General features: G+C 43.7%; 1 protein-coding gene across 1 annotated transcript in view; it reads left to right on the forward strand.

The window, feature by feature from the left end:
- LOC147966808 (putative disease resistance protein RGA3) overlaps positions 1-23,472 on the forward strand; it is a 29,512-nt gene extending 6,040 nt beyond the window's left edge. Inside the window, exon 3 of the mRNA XM_087529109.1 lies at positions 22,776-23,472. Within this exon, the coding sequence (XP_087385235.1) occupies positions 22,776-23,333 (558 nt within the window). The 3' untranslated portion in view covers positions 23,334-23,472. The remainder of the gene's footprint in view (positions 1-22,775) is intronic.
- The last annotated feature ends 4,016 nt before the right edge of the window (positions 23,473-27,488 follow it).

Consider the following 27,488-nt stretch of genomic DNA (forward strand, 5'->3'; position numbering starts at 1 on the left):
CCTTGGGGGGGGGGGGGGCGCAGCCTGCCCTAGGCAGCCCCTCTTTCTTTCTCGTATGGCCCAATAAGGCCCGATACTTCTCCCGGCGAATTCCCGTAACTCCCCGGTACTCCGAAAAATACCCGAATCACTCGGAACCTTTCCGAAGTCCCAATATAGTCGTCCAATATATCGATCTTTACGTCTCGACCATTTCGAGACTCCTCGTCATGTCCCCGATCTCATCCGGGACTCCGAACTCCTTCGGTACATCAAAGCTCATAATATAACTGTCATCGAAACCTTAAGCGTGCGGACCCTACGGTTCGAGAACAATGTAGACATGAACAAGACACGTCTCCGGTCAATAACCAATAGCGGGACCTGGATGCCCATATTGGCTCCTACATATTCTACGAAGATCTTTATCGGTCAGACCGCATAACAACATACGTTGTTCCCTTTGTCATCGGTATGTTACTTGCCCGAGATTCGATCGTCGGTATCCAATACCTAGTTCAATCTCGTTACCGGCAAGTCTCTTTACTCGTTCCGTAATACATCATCCCGCAACTAACTCATTAGTTGCAATGCTTGCAAGGCTTAAGTGATGTGCATTACCGAGAGGGCCCAGAGATACCTCTCCGACATTCGGAGTGACAAATCCTAATCTCGAAATACGCCAACCCAACATGTACCTTTGGAGACACCTGTAGAGCTCCTTTGTAATCACCCAGTTATGTTGTGACGTTTGGTAGCTGTAGGACCTTGAAGTAGATGTGTCTAGAGGGGGGTGATTAGACACTTCATGCTAAAGTTGCAATTTTTAAGCTTTTTCGGTTTAAGTGGAGTTTAGGCATAATTTCATCATTCACAATACATAACAAGCAAGTGTGCAAAGAGTGTATAGGAAGCGGAAAGTAAAGCATGCAACTTGCAAGAATGTAAAGGGAAGGGTTTGGAGAATTCAAACGCAATTGGAGACACGGATGTTTTCCCGTGGTTCGGATAGGTGGTGCTATCCTACATCCACGTTGATGGAGACTTCAACCCATGAAGGGTAACGGTTGCGCGAGTCCACGGAGGGCTCCACCCACGAAGGGTCCACGAAGAAGCAACCTTGTCTATCCCACCATGGCCATCGCCCACGAAGGACTTGCCTCACTAGCGGTAGATCTTCACAAAGTAGGCGATCTCCTTGCCCTTACAAACTCCTTGGTTCAACTCCACAATCTTGTCGGAGGCTCCCAAGTGACACCTAGCCAATCTAGGAGACACCACTCTCCAAGAAGTAACAAATGGTGTGTTGATGATGAACTCCTTGCTCTTGTGCTTCAAGTGATAGTCTCCCCAACACTCAACTCTCTCTCATAGGATTTGGATCTGGTGGAAAGAAGGTTTGAGTGGAAAGCAACTTGGGGAAGGCTAGAGATCAAGATTCATATGGTAGGAATGGAATATCTTGGTCTCAACACATGAGTAGGTGATTCTCTCTCAGAAATAGGATGCTGGAAGTGTAGGCTTAGTCTGATGGCTCTCACCCAAATGAAGAGGAGGTGGAGGGGTATATATAGCCTCCACACAAAATCCAACCGTTACACATGATTCACCAATCTCGGTGGGACCGAATCAACAAACTCGGTCGGACCGAAATAGGAAACCTAGTGACCGTTAGAGATTTTCGGTGGGACCGACTGGATCAACTCGGTGGGACCAATGTGCTAGGGTTAGGGTAAATCCAAAACTCGGTTTGACCGATTACTCAAACTCGGTGGGACCGATTTGGGTAATAAGTGAAACAGAGAGTTGGCCAAGCAAACTCGGTGGGGCCGATTGCATATCTCGGTGAAACGAGAGTATTGCAATAGGTAACAGAGAGTTTGCAGGCCCATCTCGGTGAGACCGAGATCCCATCGGTGAGACTGAACTCATTAGGGTTTGGCAGTGGCTTATGACATATGAAACTCGGTGGCGCCGGATAGATAGAATCGGTAGGACCGAGTTTGGCTTAGGGTTTAGGTCAAATGTGGATATGGGAAAGTAGTTGAGGGTTTTTGGAGCATATCATTAAGCACTTGAGCAAGAGGCTCATTAAGCAACACCTCATCCCTCCTTGATAGTATTGGCTTTTCCTAAAGACTCAATGTGATCTTGGATCACTAAAATATAAAATGAAGAGTATTGAGCTTTTGAGCTTGAGCCAATCCTTTGTCCTTAGCATCTTTGAGGACTTCCCACATTCTTTAGTCCATGCCACTCCATTGTTGAACTTATCTGAAACATACTAGATAGAAATGTTAGTCCAACAAGAGATATGTTGTCATCAATTATCAAAACCACCTAGGGAGCACTTGTGCTTTCAATCTCCCCCTTTTTGGTAATTGATGGCAACATACATCAAAGCTTTAGATTAAGATATAAAGAACAACGAGTAAAGCTTTGGAAGGACATGTAACAAACATAGACTCCCCCTACATGTATGCAATCATATGAATATAAAATATAGAAGCATGTGAGAGCATAATCATGACAGAGTAGGCAATGTGTTACATGTATCTTGGCCATATGCATCAGAGCAAAAGATTGTCAAGGAAAATACCTTCATGCTCATGAGTCCTTCTTGCAAACAGTATGTACACAAGCAAGAATTCCTCATACTCATGATTTTGATGCATACACTTACCTTGTAGTCTTTAGCTGGCTTAGGATGGAATGAACCTGCACAAACAAGGTTAGATAACACAGGTACCTCCACTAGCCAGAGCAAACCAAAGAAGCCACAAGAGAACCAAGACTGGGATGACATGTAGAGAGTGAGTACAAGGTACCACAATGGATTCAACATGTCCCCAAGAGTAAAGATATGCAATGAATTTGAGTGATTCTTTCCTTAGGTGTCTTGCTCCCCCTGAATCTTACATGGGATATTGGGAGAAGATAGGGAACATAAAATCAGAGCTGAAAGGTACATATGAACATGTCTTTCCCCCTAAAAAGACATGTGACATCTCTCCTCTTGAACATCAAGCATCTGGGATCCTTGAGTATTTTCTCTCCCCCTGGAAATCTCTTTCTCCCCCTTAATACTTTCTCTCTTGTAGGTTTGGTCCTTGAGACTTTTTCTCTCCCTTGAAGTGATCTCTCTCCTACAAGCTTTGATGCGATCTCTCTCTCTCCCCCTTTGACATCAATTTCCAAGAAGGGATTTCTGGAATCCGTCGTATAGGTTTGGTCCTTGAGACTCAGCACAAAGCAGTAGATAAAACTGTGATGCTTGTAGAGGACAAGATTCATTGAGTAGAGCTGGATCAGAAGAAATAAAGAACAAGTGGCAAACTGTTTTTAACTGTTGTGAAGTCGGTGGCACCGAGTGGCATGTTTTGGTGGTACCGAAAAGATTCGGTTGGACCGAAAATTACAAGTCGGTGAAACCGAGTTCACACAGAGAAAAACACTTGTCACCTCAGCTCACTAAACATGTAGGATCGCACAAAGATTTGCAATGAATTACCTGAAGGATCTACAAGGAATAGGATGCAGAAAATGCAGAACAAAAACAAAAAGAAAAGAAAAGAAACTGAAGGAACCAGATGAAGTTGAAAAAGAAAAAGAAAACATGCATGAGACAAATACAATAACACAAAAATAGCACAAGGGAACTTCATCTAGAGTTTGGGCGGTGACATAGTCACCTATGTTAGAGTATATTGACTTAGGAGTCAAGTGAGAACACTTGATCATAGGTCATACTCATCGTTTAAGATCAAAATGGGGTTACCATTTTTCGTTTAAGCATCTTGGTGTATTCACATCTTGTTAAGTTGCTTTGACTCATGTCTTGGTGTAAAGCTTCTCTAAGATGGAATAACATACCTTGGGTAGTGGTGTGGTTCATGTGCATGTAGTTGAACTTGTGTGGGTGCTCAAGGTTGATGTAGCTCATCAAGAGTTGGGAGCACCACTTGGAGTTTGAGTTCATCTACCTACATGGGTTAGTTCTTTGCAAGGAAGAGCACTTGTGTATCCAAAAGTGACAATCATGAAGCTCAACATAGAATTTGTCAAAGGATATGTGTGAATGGTTTTGTGCTTCCTTGTCTTCAACCACCATTGTGTAGAGACTTGGTGATGTAGAGATTGCTCAAGATGTGGGTGAGTCGCAATCTCATGGAATTAGATTCAACCAAGCACCTACATGGGTTAGACAAAATGCAAGATACAAATATATATCCAAGATATAAGATAGTCATCATAAGAGATATATCATGGATTAGTCATAAGCTCATGTCTTGCATGTATCCAATGGAGTTTCTACTCCAAGTTCGAAGCATCAATAATGTTAAATTCACCTCTCAACTCGCAAAACACTTTCTCATCAAGTGGCTTAGTAAATATATCCGCTAATTGCTTATCGGTGCGAACATGCTTAAGATTAATGTCACCCTTAGCAACATGATCTCGAATGAAATGATGACGAACTTCAATATGCTTAGTTCGAGAATGTTGTACAGGATTATGACCAATTTTAATAGAACTTTCATTGTCACAAAGCAGTGGAACATGTTTCACATAGATCCCATAATCTTTAAGAGTTTGGGTCATCCAAAGTAATTGAGCACAACATGAACCAGCGGCAATGTATTCCGCTTTGGCGGTGGATAAGGATACCGAGTTTTGTTTCTTGGAAGACCAAGACACAAGAGATCTACCAAGAAATTGACAAGTACCCGAAGTTGACTTTCTATCAACCTTGCCTCCGGCATAATCCGAGTCGGAATAGCCAACAAGATCAAAAGAAGATCTCTTAGGATACCAAATGCCAAAGTTTGGTGTATGAATTAAGTATCTTACTATCCTTTTCATGGCCTTAAGATGACATTCTTTAGGAGCAGCTTGATATCGTGCACACATGCACACACTTAGCATAATATCGGGACGTGAAGCACATAGATATAGCAATGAACCGATCATAGAGCGATAAACCTTTTGATCAACCGGTTCACCATCTTTGGTCAAATCATTATGTCCACTAGTAGGCATGGGTGTAGACATACCTTTGCATTCTTGCATATTGAACTTCTTGAATAAGTCCTTGGTGTACTTCGTTTGAGAGAAAAATGTACCTTCCATAGTTTGCTTGATTTGCAAACCGAGAAAGAATTTGAGTTCACTCATCATATACATCTCAAACTTCTCTGACATTAGCTTTCCAAACTTTTCACTAAAGAGAGGGTTAGTTGAACCAAATATGATATCATCAACATAAATTTGGCATACAAATAGTTCTCCATTAACCCTTTTAGTAAAAAGAGTAGAATCAATTTTACCAATTTCAAAACCACTTGCAATAAGGAACTTGGTCAAGCATTTATACCATGCTCTAGGAGCTTGTTTAAGACCATAAAGAGCTTTGTGAAGTTTGTAAACATGATTTGGTTTCTTAGGATTGATAAAGCCGGGAGGTTGTTTGACATAAACTTCCTCCTCTATTTCACCATTTAGAAAAGCACTTTTAATGTCCATTTGGTACAAGGTGATATTATGGTGATTAGCATAAGCAAGTAAGATGCGAATGGACTCAAGTCTAGCAACGGGAGCATATGTCTCACCATAGTCCATACCTTCGACTTGTGTGTACCCTTCGACTTGTCCATCTTCATCTTGCTTGTTGCGAAACACCCATTTTTGGTACCAATGATGTTGTGGTTGTTGTCGGGCTTCTCAACCAATGTCCAAACTTGGTTTCTCTCAAAGTTGTGTAGCTCTTCATGCATAGCGTTTATCCAATCCGGATCTTCCAATGCTTCTTCGACCTTCATAGGTTCAATGCTAGAGATGAATGAATAGTTTTCACAAAAGTTAGCTAAGCGAGTTTTTGAGCGAGTAATTCTCCCGGTTTGTATGTCATTGAAGATTTGCTCGACGGGATGATCTTTGGCGATTCTTGCTCGAACTCGTGAGAGCTTTTGCTTGGGTCTTCGTTGAACATCTTCTTCATCTTGTTCTTCTTCTTGGCCTTCTTCATTGTTGACGTTGTCGTTCTCTTGTCGTGGTGGAGAAGGAGGTTATTGATGTTCGTCTTGATGCACTTCTTTGTCTTCTTCATCTTGGTGTGTTCCACTTGTGGATGCTTCCGTATCAATTCTTGGTTCACCTTGTTGTGAAGTAGAAGCTTCCACTTGGACGGATGAAGTACTCTCCTTCACCTCCGTTGGACGAACTTTGCCTATGGACAAGTCTTGGATTGCTTCTGAAGGGTCTTTGTCTCCTACATCAATTGGCAATTGCTCTACTTGCAAGCCATTAGATTCGTCAAACTTCACATCTACCGTCTCTTCAACCTTTCGGGTGAAATTGTTGTAGACACGGTAAGTGTGAGAGTTTGAGCCATAACCAAGTAGGAAACCTTCATGAGATTTAGGAGCAAACTTTGAACGACGATGCTTATCAAGAATGTAGCACTTTGAGCCAAATACTCGAAAGTATCCAACTTGGGGTTTGTTACCAGTGAGGAGCTCGTATGCCATCTTGCCGAGTAGCTTGTGAAGGTACAAGCGATTTGTTGCGTGACAAGCTGTCTCAACCGCTTCTGCCCAAAAGTGCTTCGGCGTCTTGTATTCATCAAGCATTGTTCTTGCCATTTCGATGAGCGTCCGGTTCTTCCTTTCAACAACTCCATTTTGTTGAGGTGTGTACGTAGCCGAGAACTCGTGTGAAATCCCTTCTTCGTCAAGAAAGGTGTCCACATTTGCGTTCTTGAACTCCGTTCCATTGTCACTCCGAACCTTCTTGATCTTCACGTCAAACTGATTTTGGGCCTTCCTAGCGAAGTTTTTGAAGATCTTCTGGACTTGCGACTTGTCATTAAGAAAGAACACCCACGTAAATCTTGAAAAATCATCAACTATAACTAGACCAAAAGAATTTCCACTGAGACTCTTGTAGGCGTTGGGACCAAAAAGATCCATATGAAGTAGCTCGAGTGGTCTCCTTGTGGTCATGATGTTCTTCACGGGATGCCTTCCTCCAACCTGTTTACCTGCTTGACAAGCACTGCAAAGTCTATCCTTATCAAATATGACATCGTTAACTCCAAGGATATGATTTCCTTTAATAAGCTTGTCAAGGTTTCTCATGCCAACGTGACCTAGTTGTCTATGCCACAACCAACCTTTTGAGGATTTAGCAATAAAGCAAGTTTTAGGTTGTGCCTTTTTAGAGAAATCGACAATGTAAAGATCACCTCTACGCATACCGGTAAAGACCATTTTATGATTGTCTCGACGAAATACTTGGCAATCTACCTTAGTAAATAGGACATTCAAACCAAAATCAGCAAGTCTAGATACTGAAAGTAAGTTATAGCCGAGAGATTCAACGATAGTCATAGGACACAATTGTGTAGAGACTTGTGCTTTCAGTAGCCTTCAACCACCATTGTGTAGATACTTGTGCTTTTAGTAGCACACAAAGTGTTCCTCCGGCAAACGGGAGTTGCATAATCTCATAGTCATAGGAACATGTATAAGTCATGAAGAAAGCAATAGCAACATACTAAACGATCGGGTGCTAAGCTAATGGAATGGGTCATGTCAATCAGATCATTCAACTAATGATGTGATCCCGTTAATCAAATAATAACTCTTTGTCCATGGTTAGGAAACATAACCATCTTTGATTAACGAGCTAGTCAAGTAGAGGCATACTAGTGACACTCTGTTTGTCTATGTATTCACACATGTATTATGTTTCTGTTGGGGAACGTAGCAGAAAACAAAAATTTTCCTACGGTTTCACCAAGATCCATCTATGAGTTCATCTAGCAACGAGTCATCGGATGCATCTACATACCTTTGTAGATCGCGAGCGGAAGCGTTCAAAGAACGGGGATGAGGTAATCGAACACGACGTGATCCAAATCACCGATGACCAAGCGCCGAACGGACGGCACCTCCGCATTCAACACACGTACGGGACGGGAGACATCTCCTCCTTCTTGATCCAGCAAGGGGAAGGAGAGGTTGATGATGATCCAGCAGCACGACGGCGTGGTGGTGGATGCAGGGCGTCACAGTAGCAGGGCTTCGCCTATACTACGAGAGAGAGACGTAACGGGGAGAGAGGGAGGCACCAAAGGCTGTGGTATGAAGTCCCTCCTCTCCCCCACTACATATAGGGGTGCCTAGGGGGGCGCCGGCCCTAGGAGATGGGATCTCCTAGGGGGGGCGGCGGCCTAGGGGTGGGGGGCTTGCTCCCCAAGCAAGGGGGCGCCCCCTTTAGGGTTTCCCCTCAACCCTAGCCGCATGGGCCCTAGGGGAGTGGCGCCCCAGCCCACTTTGGGCTGGGTCCCTTCCCACTTCAGCCCATGGGGCCCAACAGGATAGGTGGCCCCACCCGGTGGACCCCCGGGACCCTTCCGGTGGTCCCGGTACAATACCGGTGACCCCGAAACTTGTCCCGATGGCCGAAATAGCACTTCCTATATATAATTCTTTACCTCCGGACCATTCCGGAACTCCTCGTGACGTCCGGGATCTCATCCGGGACTCCGAACAACATTCGGGTTACTGCATATACATATCTTCACAACCCTAGCATTACCGAACCTTAAGTGTGTAGACCCTACGAGTTCGGGAGACATGTAGACATGACCGAGACGATTCTCCGGTCAATAACCAACAGCGGGATCTGGATACCCATGTTGGCTCCCACATGCTCCACGATGATCTCATCGGATGAACCACGATGTCGAGGATTCAATCAACCCCGTATGCAATTCCCTTTGTCAATCGATATGTTACTTGCCCGAGATTCGATCGTCGGTATCCCAATACCTCGTTCAATCTCGTTACCGGCAAGTCACTTTACTCGTACCGTAATGCATGATCCCATGACCAGACACTTGGTCACTTTGAGCTCATTATGATGATGCATTACCGAGTGGGCCCGGTGATACCTCTCCGTCATACGAAGTGACAAATCCCAGTCTTGATCCGTGTCAACCCAACAGACACTTTCGGAGATACCCGTAGTCTACCTTTATAGTCACCCAGTTATGTTGTGACGTTTGGTATACCCAAAGCACTCCTACGGTATCCGGGAGTTACACGACCTCATGGTCTAAGGAAAGGATACTTGACATTGGAAAACTCTAGCAAACGAACTACACGATCTTTATGCTATGTTTAGGATTGGGTCTTGTCCATCACATCATTCTCCTAATGATGTGATCTCGTTATCAATGACATCCAATGTCCATAGTTTAGGAAACCATGACTATCTGTTGATCAACGAGCTAGTCAACTAGAGGCTTACTAGGGACATGTTGGTGTCTGTTATTCACACATGTATTACGATTTCCGGATAACACAATTATAGCATGAATAAAGACAATTATCATGAACAAGGAAATATAATAATAATGCTTTTATTATTGCCTCTAGGGCATATTTCCAACAGTCTCCCACTTGCACTAGAGTCAATAATGTAATTACATTGTGATGAATCGAACACCCATGGAATTCTGGTGTTGATCATGTTTTGCCCTAGGGAGAGGTTTAGTCAACGGATCTGCTACATTCAGGTCCGTATGTACTTTACAAATATCTATGTCTCCATCTTGAACATTTTCACGAATGGAGTTGAAGCGACGCTTGATGTGCCTTGTCTTCTTGTGAAACCTGGGCTCCTTGGCAAGTGCAATGGCTCCAGTGTTGTCACAGAAGAGTTTGATTGGCCCCGACGCATTGGGTATGACTCCGAGGTCGGTGATGAACTCCTTCACCCATATTGCTTCATGTGCTGCCTCCGAGGCTGCCATGTACTCCGCTTCACATGTAGATCCCGCCACGACGCTCTGCTTGCAACTGCACCAGCTTACTGCCCCACCATTCAAAATATACACGTATCCGGTTTGTGACTTTGAGTCATCCAGATCTGTGTCGAAGCTAGCGTCGACGTAACCCTTTACGACGAGCTCTTCGTCACTTCCATAAACGAGAAACATTTCCTTAGTCCTTTTCAGGTACTTCAGGATATTCTTGACCGCTGTCCAGTGTTCCTTGCCGGGATTACTTTGGTACCTTCCTACCAAACTTACGGCAAGGTTTACATCAGGTCTGGTACACAGCATGGCATACATAATAGATCCTATGGCTGAGGCATAGGGGATGACACTCATCTCTTCTATATCTTCTGCCGTGGTCGGACATTGAGCAGAGCTCAATTTCATACCTTGTAACACAGGGAAGAACCCCTTCTTAGACTGATCCATATTGAACTTCTTCAATATCTTATCAAGGTATGTGCTTTGTGAAAGACCTATGAGGCGTCTTGATCTATCTCTATAGATCTTGATGCCTAATATATAAGCAGCTTCTCCAAGGTCCTTCATTGAAAAACTCTTATTCAAGTAGGCCTTGATGCTGTCCAAGAGTTCTATATCATTTCCCATCAAAAGTATGCCATCTACATATAGTATGAGAAATGCTACAGAGCTTCCACTCACTTTCTTGTAAACGCAGGCTTCTCCATAAGTCCGCGTAAACCCAAACGCTTTGATCATCTCATCAAAGCGAATGTTCCAACTCCGAGATGCTGGCACCAGCCCATAAATCGAGCGTTGGAGCTTGCACACCTTGTCAGCATTCTTAGGATCGACAAAACCTTCCGGCTGCATCATATACAATTCTTCCTTAAGGAAACCATTAAGGAATGCCGTTTTGACGTCCATTTGCCATATTTCATAATCGTAGAATGCGGCAATTGCTAACATGATTCAGACGGACTTTAGCTTCGCTACCGGTGAGAAAGTCTCATCGTAGTCAACCCCTTGAACTTGTCGATAACCCTTAGCGACAAGCCGAGCTTTATAGATGGTCACATTACCATCCGCGTCTGTCTTCTTCTTAAAGATCCATTTATTTTCTATGGCTCGCCGTTCAACGGGCAAGTCAGTCAAAGTCCATACTTCGTTTTCATACATGGATCCTATCTCGGATTTCATGGCTTCTAGCCATTTGTCGGAATCCGGGCCCGCCATCGCTTCTTCATAGTTCGAAGGTTCACCGTTGTCTAACAACATGATTTCCAAGACAGGGTTGCCGTACCACTCTGGTGCGGAACGTGTCCTTGTGGACCTTTGAATTTCAGTAGGAGCTTGATCAGAAGTATCTTGATCATCATCAATAACTTCCTCTCTAGTCGGTGCAGGCACCTCAGGAACATTTTCTTGAGTTGCGCCATTTTCCGGTTCAAGAGGTAACACTTCATCAAGTTCTACTTTCCTCCCACTTACTTCTTTCGAGAGAAACTCTTTCTCTAGAAAGGACCCATTCTTGGCAACAAAGATCTTGCCTTCGGATCTGAGGTAGAAGGTATACCCAATAGTTTCTTTTGGGTATCCTATGAAGACGCATTTTTCCGACTTGGGTTCGAGCTTTTCAGGTTGAAGTTTCTTGACATAAGCATCGCATCCCCAAACTTTTAGAAACGACAGCTTAGGTTTCTTCCCAAACCATAATTCATACGGTGTCGTCTCAACGGATTTCGACGGAGCCCTATTTAAAGTGAATGCGGCAGTCTCTAAAGCATAGCCCCAAAAAGATAGCGGTAAATCGGTAAGAGACATCATAGATCGCACCATATCTAATAGAGTGCGATTACGATGTTCGGACACACCATTACGCTGAGGTGTTCCAGGCGGTGTGAGTTGTGAAACTATTCCACATTTTCTTAAGTGTGTGCCAAATTCATGACTCAAGTATTCTCCTCCACGATCTGATCGTAGAAACTTGATTTTCCTGTAACGTTGATTCTCAACCTCACTCTGAAATTCCTTGAACTTTTCAAAGGTTTCAGACTTGTGTTTCATTAAGTAGATATACCCATATCTACTCAAGTCATCAGTGAGGGTGAGAACATAACGATAGCCACCGCGAGCCTCAACACTCATTGGATCGCACACATCAGTATGTATGATTTCCAATAAGTTGGTTGCTCGCTCCATTGTTCCTGAGAACGGAGTCTTGGTCATTTTACCCATAAGGCATGGTTCGCACGTGTCAAATGATTCATAATCAAGAGACTCTAAAAGTCCATCTTCGTGGAGCTTCTTCATGCGTTTGACACCTATGTGACCAAGGCGGCAGTGCCACAAGTATGTGGGACTATCATTATCATCTTTACATCTTTTGGTACTCACATTATGAACATGTGTAGCATTACGTTCGAGATTCATAAAGAATAAACCATTCACCATAGGAGCATGACCATAAAACATATCTCTCATATAAATAGAACAACCATTATTCTCGGATTTAAATGAGTAGCCATCTCGAATTAAACGAGATCCCGATACAATGTTCATGCTCAAAGCTGGCACTAAATAACAATTATTGAGGTTTAAAACTAATCCCGAAGGTAAATGTAGAGGTAGCGTGCCGACGGCGATCACATTGACCTTGGAACCATTCCCGAGGCGCATCGTCACCTCATCCTTTGCCAGTTTCCGCTTATTCCGCAGCCCCTGCTTTGAGTTACAAATGTGAGCAACTGCACCGGTATCAAATACCCAGGAGCTACTACGGACACTAGTAAGGTACACATCAATTACATGTATATCACATATACCTTTTGTCTTGCCTGCTTCTTGTCTGCTAAGTATTTAGGGCAGTTCCGCTTCCAGTGACCGCTTCCCTTGCAATAAAAGCACTCAGTCTCGGGCTTGGGTCCATTCTTTGGCTTCTTCCCGGCAGCTTGCTTGCCGGGCGCGACAACTTCCTTGCCGTCCTTCTTGAAGGCTTTCTTACCCTTGCCCTTCTTGAACTTAGTGGTTTTATTGACCATCAACACTTGATGTTCCTTCTTGACTTCTACCTTTGCTGATTTCAGCATTGCAAATACCTCAGGGATGGTCTTTTGCATCCCCTGCATATTGAAGTTCATCACAAAGCTCTTGTAGCTTGGTGGAAGCGACTGGAGGATTCTGTCAATGACCGCATCATCCGGGAGATTAACTCCCAGCTGAGACAAGCGGTTATGTAACCCAGACATAGTGAGTATGTGCTCACTGACAGAACTATTTTCCTCCATCTTACAGCTGAAGAACTTATCGGAGACTTCATATCTCTCGATCCGGGCATGAGCTTGAAAAACCATTTTCAGCTCTTCGAACATCTCATATGCTCCATGTCTCTCAAAACGCTTTTGGAGCCCCGGCTCTAAGCTGTAAAGCATGCCGCACTGAACGAGGGAGTAGTCGTCAACACGTGTCTGCCAAGCGTTCATAACGTCTTGGTTCTGTGGGACGGGAGCTTCACCTAGCGGTGCTTGTAGGACATAATCTTTCTTGGCAGCTATGAGGATGATCCTCAGGTTCCGGACCCAATCCGTATAGTTGCTGCCATCGTCTTTCAGCTTGGTTTTCTCTAGGAACGCGTTGAAGTTGAGGACTACGTGGGCCATTTGATCTACAAGACATATTGTAAAATATTTTAGACTAAGTTCATGATAATTAAGTTCATCTAATCAAATTATACAATGAACTCCCACTTAGATAGACATCCCTCCAGTCATCTAAGTATAACATGATCCGAGTTGACTAGGCCGTGTCCGATCATCACGTGAGACGGTCTAGTCAACATCGGTGAACATCTTCATGTTGATCATATCTTCTATACGACACATGCTCGACCTTTCGGTCTTCTGTGTTCCGAGGCCATGTCTGTACATGCTAGGCTCGTCAAGTCAACCTAAGTGTTTGCATGTGTAAATCTGTCTTACACCCGTTGTATGTGAACGTCTGAATAAAACACCCGATCATCACGTGGTGTTTTGAAACAGCGAACTGTCGCAACGGTGCACAGTTAGGGGGAACACTTCTTGAAATTAATATGAGGGATCATCTTATTTACTACCGTCGTTCTAAGTAAACAAGATGCAAAACATGATAAACATCACATGCAATCAAATAATAAACGTGACATGATATGGCCAATATCACATAGCTCCTCTGATCTCCATCTTGGGGCTCCATGATCATCTTGTCACCGGCTTGACACCATGATCTTCATCATCATGATCTCCATCATCGTGTCTCCATGAAGTTGCTCGCCAACTATTACTTCTACTACTATGGCTAACACGTTTAGCAATAAAGTAAAGTAATTTACATGGCGTTTCTTAATGACACGCAGGTCATACAAAAAATAAAGACAACTCCTATGGCTCCTGCCGGTTGTCATACTCATCGACATGCAAGTCGTGATTCCTATTACAATAGCATGAAAATCTCATACATCACATATAGATCATTCATCATTCATCACAACTTTGTCCATATCATATCACAAACCACTTGCTGCAAAAACAAGTTAGACGTCCTCTAATTGTTGTTGCAAGTTTTACGTGGCTGATTTAGGGTTCTAGCAAGAACGTCTTCTTACCTACGTGAAAGCCACAACGTGATTTGTCAACTTCTATTTACCCTTCATAAGGACCCTGTTCATCGAATCCGCTCCAACTAAAGTGGGAGAGACAGACACCCGCCAGCCACCTTATGCAACTAGTGCATGTTAGTCGGTGGAACCGATCTTACGTAAGCGTACGTGTAAGGTTGGTCCGGGCCGCTTCATCCCACAATACCGCTAAAGCAAGATAAGACTAGTAGCGGCAAGAAAGTTGACAAATCTACGCCCACAACAAATTGTGTTCTACTCACGCAAGAAGAACTACGCATAGACCTAGCTCATGATGCCACTGTTGGGGAACGTAGCAGAAAACAAAAAATTTCCTACGGTTTCACCAAGATCCATCTATGAGTTCATCTAGCAACGAGTCATCGGATGCATCTACATACCTTTGTAGATCACGAGCGGAAGCGTTCAAAGAACGGGGATGAGGTAGTCGAACACGACGTGATCCAAATCACCGATGACAAAGCGCCGAACGGACGGCACCTCCGCGTTCAACACACGTACGGGACGGGAGACGTCTCCTCCTTCTTGATCCAGCAAGGGGAAGGAGAGGTTGATGATGATCCAGCAGCACGACAGCGTGGTGGTGGATGCAGGGCGTCACAGTAGCAGGGCTTCGCCTATACTACGAGAGAGAGACGTAACGGGGAGAGAGGGAGGCACCAAAGGCTGTGGTATGAAGTCCCTCCTCTCCCCCACTATATATAGGGGTGCCTAGGGGGGGCGCCGGCCCTAGGAGATGCGATCTCCTAGGGGGGGCGGCGGCCTAGGGGTGGGCGGCTTGCCCCCCAAGCAAGGGGGCGCCCCCTTTAGGGTTTCCCCTCAACCCTAGCCGCATGGGCCCTAGGGGAGTGGCACCCTAGCCCACTTTGGGCTGGGTCCCTTCCCACTTCAGCCCATGGGGCCCCCCGGGATAGGTGGCCCCACCCGGTGGACCCCCGGGACCCTTTCGGTGGTCCTGGTACAATACCGGTGACCCCGAAACTTGTCCCGATGGCCGAAATAGCACTTCCTATATATAATTCTTTACCTCCGGACCATTCCGGAACTCCTCGTGACGTCCGGGATCTCATCCGGGACTCCGAACAACATTCGGGTTACTGCATATACATATCTTCACAACCCTAGCGTTACCGAACCTTAAGTGTGTAGACCCTACGGGTTCGGGAGACATGTAGACATGACCGAGACGACTCTCCGGTCAATAACCAACAGCGGGATCTGGATACCAATGTTGGCTCCCACATGCTCCACGATGATCTCATCGGATGAACCACGATGTCGAGGATTCAATCAACCCCATATGCAATTCCCTTTGTCAATCGATATGTTACTTGCCCGAGATTCGATCGTCGGTATCCCAATACCTCGTTCAATCTCGTTACCGGCAAGTCACTTTACTCGTACCGTAATGCATGATCCCGTGACCAGACACTTGGTCACTTTGAGCTCATTATGATGATGCATTACCGAGTGGGCCCGGTGATACCTCTCCATCATACGGAGTGACAAATCCCAGTCTTGATCCGTGTCAACCCATCAGACACTTTCGGAGATACCCGTAGTCTACCTTTATAGTCACCCAGTTACGTTGTGACGTTTGGTATACCCAAAGCACTCCTACGGTATCCGGGAGTTACATGACCTCATGGTCTAAGGAAAGGATACTTGACATTGGAAAACTCTAGCAAACGAACTACACGATCTTTATGCTATGTTTAGGATTGGGTCTTGTCCATCACATCATTCTCCTAATGATGTGATCTCGTTATCAATGACATCCAATGTCCATAGTTTAGGAAACCATGACTATCTGTTGATCAACGAGCTAGTCAACTAGAGGCTTACTAGGGACATGTTGGTGTCTGTTATTCACACATGTATTACGATTTCCGGATAACACAATTATAGCATGAATAAAGACAATTATCATGAACAAGGAAATATAATAATAATGCTTTTATTATTGCCTCTAGGGCATATTTCCTTCAGTCTCCCACTTGCACTAGAGTCAATAATCTAGATCACATCGCCATGTGATTTAACATCAATAGTTCACATCTTTATGTGATTGGTTCACATCTCCATGTGACTAACACCCAAAGGGTTTACTAGATTCAATAATCTAGTTCACATCACTATGTGATTAAGACCCAAAAAGTGATCATGTTTTGCTTGTGAGAGAAGTTTAGTCAACGGGTCTGCCACATTTAGATCCGCATGTATTTTGCAAATTTCTATGTCAATAATGCTCTGCATGGAGCTACTCTAGCTAATTGCTCCCACTTTCAATATGTATCCAGATTGAGACTTAGAGTCATCTGGATCAGTGTCAAAACTTGCATCGACGTAACCATTTACGACGAACCTTTTGTCACCTCCGTAATTGAGAAACATATCCTTATTCCAGTAAGGATAATTTTGACCGCTGTCCATTGATCTACTCCTAGATCACTATTGTACTCCCTCTCTTCACACAATATATGGTATACAATAGATCTGGTACACAGCATGGCATACTTTATAGAACCTATGACTGAGGCATAGGGAATGACTTTCATTCTCTTTCTATCCTCTGCCGTGGTCGGGCTTTGAGTCTTACTCAACTTCACACCTTGTAACACAGGCAAGAAACTTTTTCTTTGACTGTTCCATTTTGAACTACTTCAAAATCTTGTCAAGGTATGTACTCATTGAAAAACTTATCAAGCGTCTTGATCTATCTCTATAGATCTTGATACTCAATATGTAAGCAGCTTTACCGAGGTCTTTCTTTGAAAAACTCCTTTCAAACACTCCTTTATGCTTTGCAGAATAATTCTACATTATTTCCGATCAACAATATGTCATACACATATACTTATCAGAAATGCTGTAGTGCTCCCACTCACTTTCTTGTAAATACAGGCTTCACCGCAAGTCTGTATAAAACTATATGCTTTGATCAACTTATCAAAGCGTATATTCCAACTCCGAGATTTTTGCACCAGTCCATAGATGGATCGCTGGAGCTTGCGTATTTAGTTAACACCTTTAGGATCGACAAAACCTTCTAGTTGCATCGTATACAACTCTTCTTTAGTAAATCCATTAAGAAATGCAGTTTTGTTTATCCATTTGCCAGATTTCATAAAATGCGGCAATTGCTAACATGATTCGGACAGACTTAAGCATAGATACGAGTGAGAAAATCTCGTTGTAGTCAACACCTTGAACTTGTCGAAAATCTTTTGCGACAATTCTAGCTTTGTAGATAGTAACACTACTATCAGCGTCCGTCTTCCTCTTGAAGATTCATTTATTTTCTATGGCTTGCCGATCATCGGGCAAATCCATCAAAGTCCATACTTTGTTCTCATACATGGATCATATCTCAGATTTCATGGCCTCAAACCATTTCACGGAATCCGGGCTCATCATCGCTTCCTCATAGTTCGCAAGTTCGTCATGGTCTAGTAACATGACTTCCAGAACAGGATTACCGTACCACTCTGGTGCGGATCTCACTCTGGTTTACCTACGAGATTTGGTAGTAACTTGATCTGAAGTTACATGATCATCATCATTAGCTTCCTTACTAATTGGTGTAGTAGTCACAGAAACAGATTTCTGTGATGAACTACTTTCCAATAAGGGAGCAGGTACAGTTACCTCATCAAGTTCTATTTTCCTCCCACTCACTTCTTTCGAGAGAAACTCCTTCTCTAGAAAAACTCCAAATTTAGCAACAAAAGTCTTGCCTTCGGATTTGTGATAGAAGGTGTACCCAACAGTCTCCTTTGGGTATCCTATGAAGACATATTTCTCCGATTTGGGTTTGAGCTTATTATGATAAAACTTTTTCATATAAGCATCACAACCCCCAACTTTAAGAAACGACAACTTTGGTTTCTTGCCAAACCACAGTTCAGATTGTGTCGTCTCAACGGACTTAGATGGTGCCCTATTTAACGTGAATGCAGCTGTCTCTAATGCATAACCCCAAAACAATAGTGGTAGATCAGTAAGAGACATCATAGATCGCACCATATCTAATAAAGTACGGTTATGACATTCGGACACACCATTATGCTGTGGTGTTCCAGGTGGCATGAGTTTGTGAAACTATTCCACATTGTTTTAATTGAAGACCAAACTCTTAACTCAAATATTTTACTTCTGCGATCATATCGTAGAAACTTTCATTTTTGTTACGATGATTCTCCACTTCACTCTGAAATTCTTTGAATTTTTCAACTGTTTCAGACTTGTGTTTCATTAAGTAGATATACCCATATCTGCTCAAATCATCTGTGAAGATCAGAAAATAATGATACTTGTCGCGAGCCTCAATATTCATCGGACCACATACATCAGTATGTATGATTTCCAACAAATCTGTTGCTCGCTCCATTGTTCCGAAGAACAGAGTCTTAGTCATCTTGCCCATGAGGCATAGTTCGCAAGCATCAACCGATTCATAATCAAGTGATTCTAAAAGCCCATCAGCATGGAGTTTCTTCATGCGCTTTACACCAATATGACCTAAACGGCAGTGCCAAATAAGTTGCACTATCATTATTAACTTTGCATCTTTTGGTTCAATATTATGATTATGTGTATCACTATGATCGAGATCCAATGAACTATTTTCATTGGGTGTGTAACCATATAAGGTTTTATTCATGTAATCAGAACAACAATTTATTCTCTTACTTAAATGAATAACCGTATTACAATAAACATGATCAAATCATATTCATGCTCAATGCAAACACCAAATAACACTTATTTAGGTTCAACACTAATCCCGAAATTATAGGGAGTGTGCGATGATGATCATATCAATCTTGCAACCACTTCCAACACACATCGTCACTTCACCCTTAACTAGTCTCTGTTTATTCTGCAACTCCTGTTTCGAGTTACTACTCTTAGCAACTGAACTAGTATCAAATGCCGAGGGGTTGCTATAAACACTAGTAAAGTACACATCAATAACACGTATATCCAATATACCTTTGTTTACCTTGCCATCCTTCTTATCCGCCAAATACTTGGGGTAGTTCCACTTCCAGTGACCAGTCCCTTTGCAGTAAAAGCACTTAGTCTCAGGCTTAGGATCAGACTTGGGCTTCTTCGCTTGAGCAGCAACTTGCTTGCCGTTCTTCTTGAAGTTCCCCTTCTTCCCTTCGCCCTTTTCTTGAAACTAGTGGTCTTGTCAACCATCAACACTTGATGTTTTTCTTGATTTCTACCTTCGTTGATTTCAGCATCACGAAGAGCTTGGGAGTTGTTTCCGTTATCCCTTGCATATTATAGTTCATCACGAAGTTTTACTAACTTGGTGATGGTGACTAGAGAATTCTGTCAATCACTATCTTATCTGGAAGATTAACTCCCGCTTGATTCAAGCGATTGTAGTACCCAGACAATCTGAGCACATGCTCACTAGTTGAGCGATTCTCCTCCATCTTTTAGCTAAAGAACTTGTTGGAGACTTCATATTTCTCAACTCGGGTATTTGCTTGAAATATTAACTTCAACTCCTGGAACATCTCATATGGTCCATGACGTTCAAAACGTCTTTGAAGTCCCGATTCTAAGCCATTAAGCATGGTGCACTAAACTATCAAGTAGTCATCATATTGAGCTAGCCAAACGTTCATAACATCTGCATCTGCTCCTGCAATAGGTCTGTCACCTAGCGGTGCATCAAGGACACAATTCTTCTGTGCAGCAATGAGGATAAACCTCAGATCACGGATCCAATCCGCATCATTGCTACTAACATCTTTCAACACAATTTTCTCCAGGAACATATCAAAATAAACACAGGGAAGCAACAACGCGAGCTATTGATCTACAACATAATTTGCAAAATACTACCAGGACTAAGTTCATGATAAATTTAAGTTCAATTAATCATATTATTTAAGAACTTCCACTTAGATAGACATCCCTCTAATCCTCTAAGTGATCACGTGATCCAAATCAACTAAACCATAACCGATCATCACGTGAAATGGAGTAGCTTTCAATGGTGAACATCACTATGTTGATCATATCTACTATATAATTCACGCTCGACCTTTCGGTCTCAGTATTCCGAGGCCATATCTGCATATGCTAGGCTCGTCAAGTTTAACCTGAGTATTCTGCATGTGCAAAACTGGCTTGCACCCGTTGTAGATGGACGTAGAGCTTATCACACCCGATCATCACGTGGTGTCTGGGCACGACGAACTTTGGCAACGGTGCATACTTAGGGAGAACACTTTTTATCTTGAAATTTAGTGAGAGATCATCTTATAAAGCTACCGTCGAATCAAGCAAAATAAGATGTATAAAAGATAAACATCACATGCAATCAAAATATGTGACATGATATGGCCATGATCATCTTGCGCCTTTGATCTCCATCTCCAAAGCATCGTCATGATTTCCATCGTCACCCGGCATGACACCATGATCTCCATCATCTTGATCTATATCAATGTGTCGTCACATGGTCGTCTCGCCAACAATTGCTCTTGCAACTATTACTATTGCATAGCGATAAAGTAAAGCAATTATTTGGCGCTTGCATCTTATGCAATAGAGAGACATCCATAAGGCTTTTGCCAGTTGCCGATAACTTCAACAAAACATGATCATCTCATACAACAACTTATATCTCATCACGTTTTGACCATATCACATCACAACATGCCCTGCAAAAACAAGTTAGACGTCCTCTACTTTGTTGTTGCAAGTTTTACGTGGCTGCTACGGGCTTAGCAAGAACCAGTCTTACCTACGCATCAAAACCATAACGATAGTTTGTCAAGTTGGTGCTGTTTTAACCTTCGCAGAAAGTTTCAGAGTTAAAACAACATAATTTACAAAGCATTTTACATGCATCATGTACAAAGATATCTCTTAACAAAACTGAACCACGCTTCAAATAAATAGAATGCCGGAACTTAGCCAATTCTAGGGTCTTGCAAATCAACTCCCCATCAGGCTTGCATATTTCTCGCATCTGCGACACCATTGTCTTGCATAGAAATCTCCTTTTCCATTAACTTTGCCTATCTTGCTCATCTGCCAATAAACAAGAGTCAAATAAGGCATACAGGTGCAGAATTAGCACTCTGGTTACCGTGAAAGTCACAATTAAGACTACCTAATTAACAGTCACACTTCCTAAACTTTACACTCGAGTCAACAAAATCAGAATCCTAAAAAGAACTGACTCAGGCCTTTCACGTTTCACAATGATGCCATGCCAGACTATTGCAAATTGAACCGCACCGTACAACCAGGCAAGTACAATCAAATTTTGGTGCTGCTGTTATGAAGATAACTAAAACCATTTGTCTATACAGAAATACCCAAAGGAAGATACTTCAGTGTGGATAAATCAGCTTGGATTGTTGAATACTGTTTGTCTATACAGAAATACCCAATGCAATGCTCTTCTTATTTAAGTTGGGGCGGCGGCGGTTTCTTTCAAAAAAATAAAAATAAAAATACCCAATGCAGACGGCTGTAGAAGCACGGGCAGGGATGGCGGAGAAGCCCATACCGTGGCCGCGGGCAGCGCAGAGTCGTGACTGGGGACGGCGACTGGCGGTGGGGGATAAATGGGGGACACGTGGCGGCTGGCATCCGGTAACCCTAAACAGAGAGACGGGGGATCGAGCGTGGTAGTGACTACTGTTGACACGGTTCGATTCCACCACTATACCTTGAGCAGGGGATCGGCGGCCACCGCTACTGCTCGCACGGCGCTGTTGCTGCTGCTCCCATGGCGTGTTGTTCATGGAGGAAGCCGATGGGGAGATTGGGCTCCACCGCCACCGCCGGCGCTGCGACTATACAGAGAAGATCGGGTACGGAGATGGTCGAGGACAGAGAGGGTTTTCTCGAGTTCTCCGTTTGCTCCGGTAACGCAACCTGTTTACGGCTGGGGTGGGGCGGAATCGGAGTTGAGTCGGGTTGTAATCCGTTTGCGCGGTATGCGTTACCGGGCCGAGCTAACCAAACAGGTCTAAGGGTATCAGGTAACGCTGTAATTCCCCTAAAAAAAAGGTAACGCTTTAATCAGATGACGGCAAAAATTGATCTAACCACATACGTCCTTAAAGTTATGCCATTCCCTCGGAGAGAATTTGAATTTCAGTTTCCCAGTTCTCTAAACACGTCCGGATTTGCACCACAGCCACTTTCGCCACTTACGGCCTGCTGAGTTGAGCATATCAATCTTTTTCTAAAAGGATCATGTCACGTCATTTATATAGATAATATTATTCTCTTGACAACTTTTGTGGAGAAATTAATGCTACTTTTTTGTTTCAGAGATTTGCAAGTTTCACCATGCACGATCTGGTGCATGATCTCGCAAGATCAGTCATTACTAAAGAGTTGGTTGTCTTTGATGCTGAAAAAGCGAGCGATGCTAGAAGAAAAGAATACTGCCGCTATGTGTCTGTTACAAATTGCAATATTTCAGATTACATCAAGGCGAGGAAGATGTCAACTATTTTCCCACCTAAGTTAAGGGCGATGCATTTTACAGATTGTGAATTCCATGGTGGTACATTTTCATTTCCAAAGTGCTTGCGTGTCTTGGATCTATCTGGATGCTCCATCACAGAGTTTCCAAGCGCTCTAGGAAAACTGAAGCAACTGGAGGTTCTTATTGCTTCGAAGCTGCAAGATTGGCAATTTCCCGAGAGTATCACTCAGCTCTCGAAATTACGTTACCTGAACCTCAATGGATCAGATAAAATTTCTGCAATACCAAGCTCGGTTGGCAAACTTGGGAGTCTAGCGCATCTTAATTTATCTTATTGTACCAGTGTCGAAGTCATACCAGAGACTCTTGGAAGCCTCAAAAACCTTCGAACACTCTGATCTCAAATGTTGTCCTAATCTAGAGTCCCTTCCAGAGAGCCTTGGAAGCCTCAAAAACCTTAAAACACTCAACCTCTCACGCTGCTGGAAACTAGAGTCCCTTCCAGAGAGCCTTGGAAGCCTAAAAAACCTTCAAACACTCGACCTCTCCGACTGCTGGAAACTAGAGTCCATTACAGAGAGCCTTGGAAGTCTCAAAAACCTTCAAACACTCGACCTCTTATGGTGTCAGAAACTAAAGTCCCTTCCGGAGAGCCTTGGAAGCCTACAAAACCTTCAAACACTCGACCTGACAAACTATAGGAAACTAGAGTCCCTTCCGGAGAGCCTTGGAGGCCTACAAAACCTTCAAACACTCGACCTGTCAAACTGCTGGAAACTAGAGTCCCTTCCGGAGAGCCTTGCAGGCCTACAAAACCTTCAAACACTCGACCTGTCAAGCTGCAGGAAACTAGAGTCCCTTCCGGAGAGCTTTGGAAGCCTCAAAAACCTTCAAACACTTGACCTTAGCCGTTGTGATAAACTGAAGTCCCTTCCGGAGAGCCTTGGAGGCCTACAAAACCTTCAAACACTCGACCTGTCAAGCTGCAGGAAACTAGAGTCCCTTCTGGAGAGCTTTGGAAGCCTCAAAAACCTTCAAACACTTGACCTTAGCCGTTGTGATAAACTGAAGTCCTTTCCGGAGAGCCATGGAAACCTGACGGGAAACCTGAAAATCATTGGAAGACGTTTTTAAGGTTATGGATACAAGAGCATCAAGTCTTTGCCATGGCGTATACAACAACTCACCATTCCCCTGGTGTTACATAAATGCGGACAGCAGTGAACCGAGGCTTGCCCGCATCAAAAACATTGTAAGTGTTGTACCAAGCTTTATCATCTAAATGCAGCCTACTAATTAAGCTTTCTTTACACTGCACACAATGTACATCAGTTGTTATTTCTCACATGGTGGCCCGGAATTTTGGACAAAATTAATACGCACGCTAACAAGATGCTGGATCTATCCATTCTACAGGGAACTACAGAGGCACACGCTCGCCGTGATTAATCAGCTGAAATGATGGGAGTATGTCTTCTCCAGGAAAGCAAAAAAGCTTCACAGAGCCGTTCAAAGATGAGGTGTAATTAAGCTCTGCACATGGTGACTTGAGTTCTTCATTTAGTACTATATCCGGTCATACTCCCATGTTCATTCATAGACTTTATATACTAGTACTACACTGGAGAAAATGTGCTAGACTGGTCGAAAAACTATGTACTCTCTCCGTTTCAAAATAAGTGTCTCAAGCTTAGTACAACTTAATACAAAGTTGAGACACTTATTTTGGGACGGAGGGGTACTATATATGGTGTGGCAGTTGTGCCGTGAGCATTCAAAACTGAAGGAACGCTCGCCAGTTTCCGTGAATTAATGCTTGGTGCTTTAATTCTTAGGCTACTACCAATGCAAAGGTGCTTAGATGATGTGCTAAGTGCATTAAATACCTTAGCAACCCAACTCCCCAATGCATAGATGCTTAACTTGTTGTTGCTAAGCATACTCTATTTAATGAGTTAGCACCTAAAGTCTTTCATGCATTGGTCAAATTGTTTCATTTAAGTGGTTTGCCTAGGTTCTCGCGCTTGGCATTGGTTCTTCCAGGGGTCATCAAAGTGTGCCATGTCATTTTTTTGCTTATGTGGCATGCTTAGCACGTGTCAAAGCACTGAGAAGGGCCTTAGAGAGAGGTAGGAGTAGGTACTAATCGCATGCAATTAAAGCTGGAGTGATGAAAAGGCCGTTGGGTGCTTTCCTTTGGTCCATTCCCTGCTGGTGTTGTGGCGTCTCCTCTTTGCTTGGTCAGGGTAGGCGGTTTCTTCACTGGGTGGGATTTTGCTTCCCTCGCATGCTTGTGTCGGCGACGACCTTGACCAATGTAGTGGTGTCTGTTGGCATGTACTCCCTCCGTTTTTATTTAGTTTGCGTATTAGCTTTGGTCAAAGTCAAGCTTTGTAAACTTTGATCAATTTTATAAACAAAAATATTAATAATAAATCAACATCATTAGATTTATTACTGAATGTACTTTCACCTAGTATAAATTTGTTATGATAAATGTTTATATTATTTTCTATAAATTTGGTCAAACTTTACGAAGTTTGATTTCAATCAACTCTAATATGTGAAGTAAATAAAAACGGAGGGAGTAGTACTTATCTGTTTGTGAACCAGGCCTTGTCGGCGACGACCTTGAAAACGTCCTGGTTGCGTCCGGTTCTTGATCTCCAGCGTCGCGTGCCCGTAGCTCGCCTCCCTGAACGGGCAGTAGGTAGTCTGGCTGCGGCGACCGGAAGCTCCCTCGGTGTTCCTGCCGTCGCCGATGTTTACGTACACCGGCGCTGACGTGTTGAACTGCGGCGTGGCCTTCCCGTTGGCGATGTCATAGGCGACACCTGCAAGTGTATGTGGCCGGCGAGGAGGACGAGGTCGCAGCGCTTCAACTGGACACGCATCGTCTCCCCCTCCATATAGTGCTAGTCGTTGGTGTTGTACCACGGCGAGTGCACACAGACGATGAGCCACGGCGGGGCGTCGTCTTCTGGTCGACGTGCGGGAGCTCGCCCTGCAGCCACATTCCACTGCGGCGTGTGCTTGACGTCATCTTCATTGAGTCTCCGCGCTGTTGGACGCCCGCCCGGAAAGGGGTGGCGTACAGACCTGTATGTAGAACGAATATGGGTTTGTCTAGGAATCAGTCGACTGAGACTCGCTGACGTTAGCCATGTGTCAGCCATGTATGACATACGCCAGTTTTTTCCAGGTTTCTGTTTCCTACTGTCTTTTGGGCTGGGCTTCATCCTACTCAGATTTTTTTTGCCTCGTCTCTTGCTCTTGTCCGTGATGGGCTGTTTTGTTTTTGCTTGTACGTATGTGTGCAGTCTCTTTTATTTTCTATTGTCCATTGGTTCCCTTTTTTATTGCTTGTAGTTTTGACTGTCAGTGTTTGTGTCAACGCCCGATGTGCACTTTTCCTCGACAAAAAAATAGTCGATGTGCACTGGAATGTGTCTCTTGAAACATAACACATAACACAAAAGTGTAATATATCGTTGTATTACTTTGAGCACATAATATTAAAAAAAGTAATAAACAGAGAACACTGGTTGAATTGAATGAGCTTCCTGATGCATGTGGTAAAAAATGTTAACAAAAGGCGAACCGGTAGTAGAAAATTAAAGCTCACCCTTTGATCAACAAAAAAAAATATATTTTATGGAACAAGAGTTAAATTGCATATAACTAGTTATCGGACCATCTACTTCTTTCTTAGTACACATCACTAGTTGTAGGTGAACTGTAGGGAAAATAAAAAATATTTTAAATAAAAAAATTAAGTTACACACGGATAACACACATGTAATTGTGCATGATCGACAACACGGAACTACATACAATCAAACATTTGTAGTTGGGGGACGACACTTGTAGTTGCATGACTATTGTGGGCCATGCAACTGACCCCTTCTCCTCGAGATCCCTCCGACAAAACAAAAGCCTGATTGCAACCAAATTAGAAAGAGATGCACTTGCATGACTATAGTTGGACATGCAGCTGCAGTCGAGTGCGACGCTTGTAGTTGCGGGGATATTGTCAAGCTTGCAACTGGCCCGCCCCCTCTACCGGCGCCCCCTCTGAAAGAACAAAAAAACTCCAATTGCGGTCGGGCTAGAAGACATGCAGTTGCGGTCGGGTGCGACACTTGTAGTTGCATTGCCTAGTGTCGGACATGCAATTGGCCCGCACCCTCTCTCGACGCCCCCTCCGACAAAACAAAGGTCCGGTTGCAACCATGTTGGGGGACATGCAGTTGCGATCAGGTGCGGCGCTTGCAGTTGCGTGGCTGTTGTCGGGCTTGCAACTAGCCTACCCTCTCCGACAGAACAAAAAAGTTCAGTTGCTGTCGGGTTACAAGACATGCAGTTGCGGGCGGGTGCGACACTTGCACTTGCATTCCTAGTGTCGGACATGCAAATGGCCCGCCCCTTCTCCCACCACCCCTCCAACAAAACAAAGGTCCGATTGCAACCATGTTGGGCGACATGAAGTTGTGGTCGCGTGTGACACTAGCAGTTGCGAGGCTGTTGTCGGGCTTGCAACTGGCCCACCCCCG

Source organism: Triticum urartu, chromosome 6A (assembly GCF_056163025.1).
Source record: "Triticum urartu cultivar PI428250 chromosome 6A, HENAU_Tu73, whole genome shotgun sequence".
Taxonomy (NCBI): Eukaryota; Viridiplantae; Streptophyta; class Magnoliopsida; order Poales; family Poaceae; genus Triticum; species Triticum urartu.